This window comes from Neolamprologus brichardi, chromosome 9 (assembly GCF_056152115.1).
Source record: "Neolamprologus brichardi isolate AB-2024 chromosome 9, ASM5615211v1, whole genome shotgun sequence".
NCBI lineage: Eukaryota > Metazoa > Chordata > Actinopteri > Cichliformes > Cichlidae > Neolamprologus > Neolamprologus brichardi.
Genome location: NC_142112.1, coordinates 14875470 through 14885079, shown reverse-complemented (window position 1 = coordinate 14885079; position 9610 = coordinate 14875470). Strand labels below are relative to the sequence as shown.

Genomic DNA, 9610 nt, shown 5'->3' with positions numbered 1-9610 from the left:
AGAAAACCACAGCACAAGAAGCTAAAAATAAATATCAAACTGCAAAGAAGGAGGCAGAAAATGTGATGCAGGAATTACAGGAGGTGCAGGAAGCTTTTGAAGAGGAAAAAAGGAAAATGCAGTTGGCAACACAAGAAGCTGAAAATGTAACGGCTGAAGCTGAAATACTAAGGAAGGAATTACTGCATGTAAAGCAACAACTTGAAGAGGAGAAAAAATGTAAACATGAGGCAGAAAATGAGATTGAAAACATGAAGAAAGAATTGTTGGAAGCTCACAAAGTGTTGGAGGAAGAGAAAATTAAAATACAGGAAGCAAAGAAAGAAATGGAAAATACAAAGAGTTACACTCAAAACATGAAGAAGAAGTTGCTGGAAACAGAGGAAGCAATAGAAAAAGAGACACATGGAAAATGGGAGGCAAAACAGGAAAGTGAAACTCTGAAGAAGGAACTGATGAAAGTGCAAGAAGAACTTGCAGAAGAGAAAATTGAGGTGAAGGTATTCAAGAAAGAAACGACAGCCTCTGAGGTGACCAAGAAAGACTGCAAAGATGCACTTAAAGAAATACAAAAGCACAAAAAGGAAGCGAAAGAGCTCCTCAAACAGAAAGTCAAACTGGCCAAACAGCAGCTGAAAGAAAAATTTAAAGGCGCCGAGGAGCAGCTAAACAAAACCTTAAAGGAGCTGAAGGCAAAAGAAAAAGAAAAGAAAGCCGAGGACAGGAGGGGATTCTGGAGCAGACTGCTGAGAAAAAACTGACCCAGCAGCATCAAGTTTAAGGAGATCAATAGTTTCTTCCTCCTTCCCCCTCTCTCAACCTTTCTTTCACAAAAATCCCCCCAAACTTTACTTGGGACGTTTCTTTCTTTTTAAAAACTCTATTCTGAATACATGTACTGAAATACACAAATAAAATTGCCATAACTTGACCTCATGTTGCCGGCTTCTTTTCTTGTGTGTCTGTGGATGTAAAACAGTAACACACTTTCTGCTCTGTGTGTTTGTAATTGTAAATAAATGCAATATGTGTTCATTTTAGAAACTTCTGCTCTAAATTTTTTTTGGCAAAATGCTTTTTTTGCCCCTTCCTGATTTCTTATGTTTTAACATGTTTGTTACATTTACATGTTTCCGATTTCAAGTGTTAACACAGATGGTCAGAGACAGAGGTTTGGACAGCTCTTTCCCTTTATTTGTATTTATTCAGGTTATTTTTATACTCAAAAATCCATCCACAAGCTTCAACGCGTCCAGAACTCTGCTGCCCGTATCATCACCAGGACCCCTTCTATCCACCACATTACTCCTGTTCTGCAGCAGCTTCATTGGCTCCCGGTCAAATATCGTATCAATTTCAAAATACTCTTGTACACATTTAAGGCTATTCATCATCTCTCCCCTCCATATCTTTCTGATCTGGTTAAGATCACCGCCCCATCTTGTTGTCTCAGATCTTCTTCTTCCCTTTCACTCTCCGTCCCCTCCCCCCGTCTTGCCACCATGGGGAGCAGGGCTTTCAGCTGCTCTGCTCCACGACTCTGGAATTCCCTACCTCCTGATTTAAGAAATATCTCTTCCTTCTCTCTCTTTAAGTCCCAACTCAAAACTCACTTGTTCAAAATAGCTTATCCCAATAACCTCTCCACTCTGCTCTTTTAAATTAGTTTATGTCTTATGCTTTTATGATTGTGTAAACTGCTTGCTTTTATGTTGCTTTATATTCTAATGTGTACAGTGACCTTGAGTGTTTTGAAAGGCGCTTTCAAATAAAATGTGTTATTATTATCTTTGAAATATCTCAGTGTGACACTGATACTGTACATGAGTGTGGTAGGTTTTGAAAACAGCATCAGCACAGTACACAGCAAAGGGGAAAGGAACAATTGTTCCTTTCAAATTTTATACAAAACATCCAATCCTGGATCATATCCATATCCACTTAGGATTGAGCGATCCAAATGCACCACATTGTGACAATAACCATGGCATAGCAGCTGACGAGCAGCAGATAGATACTGCTCATGGAACCACTGGTGCAACTAGACTTGCAGTCAAGGACGCCTAAACTAAGACCAAGACCAGAGGGTATCGAGACCAAGACAAGACCAAGAACAAGTCGAGACAAAGTCGAGACGAAACCAAGACCGAGACAAAAAAGTCTTTAAACTGCAGCCAGATGCTGCTTCGTTTACGGATGTCAGGCATATTTATGTGTTTTTGCTTTGCACAGGCCTCCTCACTTGACTTGACGCACCTGACTGTCACGTCCATCACCCTCTCTGTTTTTCACACAATGATATTATCCTATATCCTCGCATGTGATTGGCCACAATATGGAGGGATTGGAGCATAGCTGAGCCACTGTGTGAGAGCTGAGCAGCGAAAGGAAATAAAGTGAGGGTAGAAACAACTGATAGATTAATAGGCTCTGTTTTGAGTTTTGTTCAAAAAAGAATGACTTCATATAGGAAAAAATAAATATCACATATGCAGGACACCTTAAACTAGTTTTTTAATTAAGCAGCAAGGCAGAACAAAGTCGGGCTGTATCAAGACACAGGGACTAAACCCCAATTCAACCAGACCCAGAACTGATCTGGAATTAAAACAGGACTACAACAGTTCAAAATCAGGACTACTTAGGACTTAACCAAAACAGAACCAGGATCAAAACTGGATGATAGTAGCACAAAAAATCATCATAGACCTGCACTACACTTATTTTTTAATTCTACCAAAGTAGACTATTTAGATTCATAAAAGTTTAGATAATTATTTAGCCTTGTTGTGCAAACAAGCCTGCATAACTTAATAAATATAGAATTTGAAAAGTAACAAATGGTATCTAAAAAGTTACACTAGATACGAGATACATGTTCTGATGAGTTTTGGCAAACAACCATTTGACTAACATGTGTGTCTCACCTGCTCTTGTTCCCTCTCTGTTCCTCTCTCTCCCTCTCTGTTCCTCTCTCTCCCTCTCTGTTCCTCTCTCTCCCTCTTTGTTCCTCTCTCTCCTCTCTCTCCCTCTTTGTTCCTCTCTCTCCCTCTCCGCTCCTCTCTCTCCCTCCTTGTTCCTCTCTCTCCTCTCTCTCCCTCTCTCTCCCTCTCTGTTCCTCTCTCTCCCTCTCCGCTCTTCTCTCTCCCTCTTTGTTCCTCTCTCTCCCTCTCCGTTCCTCTTTTACACTCTTATTTACACTCTTCAGATAAAAACACAAAAACCTTTTTAATTGTAACATTGAATCAGACTAAATGTTTATTTTTTTAGATAGATAAATATAAAAACATATTTGTTAAACTGTTTGTTACTGTTTAAGAGTAAAGAGAAAATTGTCTGTATTTCTTAATTGCAAATGGCACCAAATTGTATTCAAAATTGAGCCACACTTATGGAGCTCCACAATTCTTTTCCTGGTGTTTTGGTTGACATCTCTTGATTTCCCCATGTCAAAGAAACAGGCTCTGTGTTTTGCCTTATATGCACCCACAGGTGTGCCACCAGTTTACTCACATGGACTCTACTAACCAATCAGAAGCTTCTTCAGCTCAGAATGGAATCGTCTGCAGTTTTCTTATTAATTAACAATAAACTTAGTGTACATGTACTCCTAAATTTGATGAAAGTGATAAAAAAAATAGACAGCTCTGTCTCTCTTTATTCTGACATTTAACTAATTCAAAATATATTTTAATATTTATTTATCCAAAACAAAACAAGTTTACTCTAAATTGATGTTGTACAGTAAAAAAAAATTCTTGTGTTTTCCATAAAGTGTATGTAAACATCTGGTTTCAACTGTGAATATACTGCTGTGAATTGAAATTCCTCGTTTTGCATAGAAATATACTGAACAACATACAAAGCATAATATATAAAATAACATGTACCTGAGTTTTTTTTAATATGAAGGCAATATGAGCAGAGAGCACTTGTTGAGGGATTGGCTGTTAGTTCAGTGAGACAGTAATTTGTAAAGAAAACTATTTTCACTAGCAGTCAAAACTAATGTGCACACTTATGTCTGCATTTTTATTTTGTTAAATATGAACAAAAGAACTGAAAGTATCGACCCACGTGATGTGGATCGGCGCGAGCACATCACGATAATGACTGGGTAACAGACGTCTCCGAAAACGTCAGAGCACTTTTGCAAATATGCGATGTCTTGACAAACCAAATAGATATTTGAAGTTTATACGGCTACTTTCTCGCCTGAAAGTATGTTAAAAGTTTATTTTGTGACGCAGAAAGATAAATTAGAGTAATATTGAAACTCAGTCGCGGCCTCCATTGTTGGAAACTGTTGCACTGAAATGTGAGATTTTAAAAAGGAGAATGTGGCTGTTTCCTGTGACTTGTTGGTTTTTGGGGATGATCCTCAGTTTGAGTTTCTTATGTTCAAATCCCAGATGAACCCATTTGTTGTTTAAGACTTTGCAGCCTCCCTGTTGATTACTGTAATTTGTTACTATCAGGATGTCCTAAAAACTCCACGGAAAGCGTTTAGCTTCAGAGAAAAACTGGCAGGAAACAGAAAGACAGTATTTTTCTCTTATATTGACTTTTCTCCACTGGATTCCTGTTAAATCGAGAATTGAATATAAAATACTATTTTTTACATTACTATTTTTACTTTTAGCTTCTACTTTTTTACATCACACTGTGCACAATCTCTGTGGAATTAATCCTAGAGTAAAAACTAGAATCAAACACAGAAACCGATGACTCTCTGAGATTTCAAAACAATCTTTCATACATTCTTCATTTTTTTTTACTCTGATGTGTGACTTTGGGAAAATGACACAAAGAATTGTTTGGCTTGTTGGTCTAGTTTCAATGGGAGAAATGTCCCTGTCTCCCTTGCAGGGAGTCGTCCCTTGGAAGAACTCGCTACACGGGTGGAGAGTGCTCTTTAAAAAGGAGCTGAGCAACAAAACCGGTGATACTTCTGAGGCTGTTTCCAGCTCTGTGTCAGAGCAGAAACAGGTTTTTGCTGTCCCAAGAAGCCAATATGGCAACATCACTGCCACTCTGCACGATCCCAGCACTGCTCCAGAGAAACCTAAAGGAACGGCCCAGGTGGTGTTCACAGAGAGACAGTTAAATATTCTTGTCCATCAGTTTCATTTGAAACATTACCATGAGCCAAGAGAGATTAAATAGTTGGAAAAGATGACAGGACTGACCTACAAACAGGTGAGTGTTTATCAGCTTACTGAACATAAGAAATTGAATTCGTGTTCAATCTTGTCTTCATTGTACTGATTAGATATTTTCTATTTTCTTTCATCTTTGGGTAAAAACTTGGTTTCAAAACAGAAGGAGAAAGTTTAGTAGGAGGTCACATCCTCAGCATCTCAATCAGGGTGTCTCATTTCATGTAAGTATCTCCTATTATTAAACTTTGATTCAGACATCTGGGTAATTCATTCATTAATTTCATTTGAAATGTATTGAGTATAATTTGAAACAAGAACTTTGTATTGGACAGCCCCCACTCAAGCAGCAGTACACCCAGCACCTGGAGATCAATTTAATCAGAAGTGGTGCAAATTATCAGGCTGTGGGCAATTTTGCAGTTGGACCTCAATGGATCTTCCCCACCTCACCCCAGTTGTTTGGCTGGTTGATGCCACCACACTCTCAGAAATAGGGGTACCAAAGTGTACCAAAAAGGGTACAAATGCTTGTCGCTGGGGGTGTTCCTTTTTGAGGGACATTTCTGTACCCTTTAGGCTTGGTACATTTTTGTACCTTATGAAGTTGTACCATCTGAAGTACAATCATGTACTTTCCTAAGACATAAATGTACCTTCAAACTATAGTACAGAAATGTTCCCTTGAAAAGGGTACAACAGGGGACCTATGAGGGTACCCCCCCAGCGACAACCTATTTCGTACCTAAAGAGACAAAAATGTACCCCCAATAGTCCAAAATATTTGGTTATTTAACCATTTATTTTCGATAATAGAATCACATCAAAGCATTTAAACAACCACAGGAATACATCCTTGATTACATTCGTATATTGCCATAGGACATGTCAAGAAAAATACATTCATTTAACAAAAGTAAACAATCACATAAAGACATTAAACACCTGAACACAATGTTTTGACGGATCACAGAGCATGCATGTATTTAAAAAACTGTCCACAAATGTTTTGCTCTACTTCAACAAGCCAGAATATATATATGTCATATATATAGACAAAGTGGAAAATGTGCTTGCAATCACGTCACACAGAATACCTCAAGGACACAAACAGCCTATCATCAACTAAATAGGTGTCTAGAGCTTGAAAGTCTAATTCATTTCCTGGATTGAACAGGATCCAGTCATTGTCAACTGCCACTTGGTAAGCATGGAAATGACATTCATAAGTGCAAGGAAGTAACAGTTTCCCACACAATACCCAACAAGTATCAACATTCAAAATATACTTGATTTTAAAGAATATAGGTATGGCTTCAGTGTGTACATGGCCAACTACAAAAACATCCTCAAGTTCATATTTGACACTGCTGACAGATATAGCAGACACACGCTGAAGCACATCTGTAAAACTTTTGTTCATTTCCAGAGCATTCTGTAAGTCACCTGGCAGAGATGAAAATGGCACACTGACACTTGTGCTGAGTGAATGTTCAAAGTCAACAAGCAACCTATCTGAAGAAAACTCCCAGCACTGAGAGCAAATGAAATGTCACAAAATTTACTATTTGTATGAGGTCAATATAGCACCTGTAATGTCTTCAGCCAGTGCATTCTCTCTTGCCTCCATGTAGACCTTCTTCAGTGGCAAATCCTTGGTCATTTGAAGAACATTTTGAAGAACAGCAGTGAAGTTTTCGCTAAAGCGGCGACAGGTGTTGTCTTGGCAGGGATGCATTAAATCAACCTCATCACACAACTGGAAATGAAAAGAGCAGAATAGACAAAAGAATGACATTTTACATTGTGGATTTAAACTTTTGACATGTTTAAAGACACAGACTGGAGATAAATGTAAAGTGCTTTAACCCTTGAACAAAAATTCTAAAGATAATGAACAGATTGATTAATCAGTTAGTACAGAAAATAATAATCAGATTTAGAGACAAAAAAAACATTAGCCGTTTCCCCAATCATCTTAACAATTCTTACCCCTGCAGATGTCCCCAGGAATGGATATCTCTTTAATAGGTCCACAGTACACATTCCTTCAGTTACCTCTCGACGTCTCCATGCAAAGGTTTTTGTCATGCGGTCTTTCACCAGTGCTGTGTCAGGATGTAGCTTCTTGTGCTGATCATTTAGCACCTTGATATGAGCATCAACGGAGGCTGCATCTTCCCCCACAAAGCACGAATCCTTTGTCAAAGCAGATATCAGTATTATCATAAGTAAAATCTGATAAGTTAATGTTACTCGAAATGCGGTAATTTGTACACAAAATGCAAAAATGTTGAATAGGAATTGCAAGTTGAGCTGACTTTTGTTAAATCAACTGTGAAGTTCCTTTTTCTATGTTAATGTTATCTGTTTACTTTTAGCTTTACAGTGAACATAATAAGACTACATATGTTACCTTAGCTCTTAGAGGCTGAGGGTGTGAGGACTTACGAGAGAGGGCTTCAGTCTCTTCAGACAGGAGCTGCTGGATTCCTCTGTGGTCCGATGTTTCTGCGTGCGTCCAAACTTTTCTTTAACCCGGGTCACTTCTTCGTTGCTGATTAGGGGAGCCCGTTCTGCTTTGAAATTTCTCTTGAGTTGGCTGTGCCAGGTGTCCTAGTTGTTTCAAATGTATATAAGTAGTTAATTATGCTTACTTTATATTAATATAATCTATAAAAGAAACAAAAAAGGAGAGGTACTCACATAATGCTTTGATGACCTGGGTGTAGTCTGAGTGGGTTGGGTACCTGTTTTAAACATAAGAAAAACAACCCACAGTACACTGATTACTCTTATCCTTTCCTGGGGGCTTTTCTGTTCTTCAATTCTTCTAATCATACTGTTATCACCGTAAATAGTATGTTATAGACCAATGTCAAATCAATGTAGCTAAAGTTTATTTTAATTTTTTAAAAAATGGGCATGGACAAACAGCCACACCTCTCCCAAACTTCATTAATTAATTGACTGCAGTCCTGAATTATTAATTTACTCTTGAGCAAATTCGAAAATGAACACTTTGGATATCATAGTCCAGACAAGGTCTGGAGACACAGGATGTATGGTTTTACCACTATTGCCAGTTCATTGGGAGGCAGATGGGCTAACCATTTGTTCTCTGCCTCTCGTACAACAGCAACATTAATACTAAGAAATTAATGTAATTATTCAGAAAGGAACCCTTACATTGTGTACTGTGACAGCATTTCATAAAGAGTCCCAATTATTTTGTTTCGGTACTTCTGTTCTTTCTGGACTGGTTCTTTGAGATCCAAGCGACTCTGCGGGAGAATAGAATCCTAGGCTATCTTGTCTGTTTTTGCTGCCCACAATTTGCCTCCTTGATTTTGGTTTATTTGAAATTATAAATCGATCCCTGATCGAGCAGCTAGCTGGCATCACAGGTGTTTGCAGACAGTGTCCCTAAGCAGAGCTTACAGCTCTCATATTCGAAAATCCCACTAAGTAGGTGGAATGGTACAAATGTGTACCTTCCATTGTTTAAAATCCCTTTGAGCGGGAAACAAGTTAGATGCGATAAATTTTGCTTAGAAAACGATTTTGTTAATAGCTATATTTACATACTAGCATGTTTTGAGAAATTATTGATTTTTTTATATTGTTGTACACGGTTAGTCACTATTTATTGATAAAACACTCGAATACGGCGGGCAGACAGACATTGAACATTCCACCAACAGTCCAAATAGTCCACATTTGTACCTTTCTTTGTTTAAAACTTAGCTAACTGCTAGCTTTCACCCATGCTAAATCTAGCTCTTCGGACTTTTGCTAACTCTACTGTAAAATTACACGTAATTTTTATAAAAACACAAAATCACACCCGACTTACCTCTAAACCTTTGCGCCTCGTCGTCTGACACATCAATGCCTTCTTCCATCAATTTTTTAAGGAGCTCCTTCGTGGATAACCCCCTGAGAGTCTTTTTCTGCGTCAACGCTAGTCAGCGCGGAGGCGGAGCACTCATCGCTGCTGGCTTTTCAGCCTTTGGGATTAATGCGCGTTGCGAACTTGACACATGAAAATACAACATTGTGGTATTAATGCGCAGTTGTTTAGAAACCGTTATGATGTCTTGGCGAACTATATTTGTAACTTACAAAATGTAGTCACCGTAACATAAAAATCTGCTTGACATTTTAACTTCCAAAGAACCTCGGTTTAACTTGATGTTGCAAATTCCATAAAAACCTCACAATTAATGAACAATTCTAGGATGTAGTAAAAGCGAAAAAGTAAATGGCCAAACATAACAGTAAAATGATTTCACGTTTTTGAAGGCTACAACCAAGATTTAAAACATTAAAAATTATAACTGGAACTTAATAAAATGGAAATGGACCAGTTTTTTTAACATCATTTGGTTGTGCCCGCATGTCATTGTGTGTGTGTGTTATTTTTTTAATATAATTTAACATAACTTACA

At 38.0% G+C, this 9610-nt stretch overlaps 1 protein-coding gene across 1 annotated transcript; it reads right to left on the bottom strand.

Moving 5' to 3' along the window:
• Positions 1-5951: 5951 nt before the first annotated feature.
• Positions 5952-9139, bottom strand: LOC148101266 (sterile alpha motif domain-containing protein 3-like). The gene is made up of 5 exons (XM_006780998.3): positions 9016-9139; positions 7866-7909; positions 7611-7775; positions 7152-7358; positions 5952-6918 (listed from the first exon to the last, which is right to left on the bottom strand). The coding sequence occupies exons 1-5, from the start codon at positions 9062-9064 to the stop codon at positions 6724-6726; spliced, it is 660 nt and encodes a 219-aa protein (XP_006781061.2). The 5' UTR covers positions 9065-9139; the 3' UTR covers positions 5952-6723.
• Between the last annotated feature and the right edge of the window lie 471 nt (positions 9140-9610).

What these genes read in the sequence shown, in the direction of transcription:
- LOC148101266 (XM_006780998.3), bottom strand. Translation starts at nt 9,064, where the DNA reads ATGGAAGAAGGCATTGATGTGTCAGACGACGAGGCGCAAAGGTTTAGA. An exon ending in AGAGACTGAAGCCCTCTCTC is followed by an intron (nt 7,359 to 7,610) that starts GTAAGTCCTCAC and finishes GCTTTGACAAAG; the next exon opens with GATTCGTGCTTTGTGGGGGA. An exon ending in TCCTGGGGACATCTGCAGGG is followed by an intron (nt 6,919 to 7,151) that starts GTAAGAATTGTT and finishes TTTCATTTCCAG; the next exon opens with TTGTGTGATGAGGTTGATTT.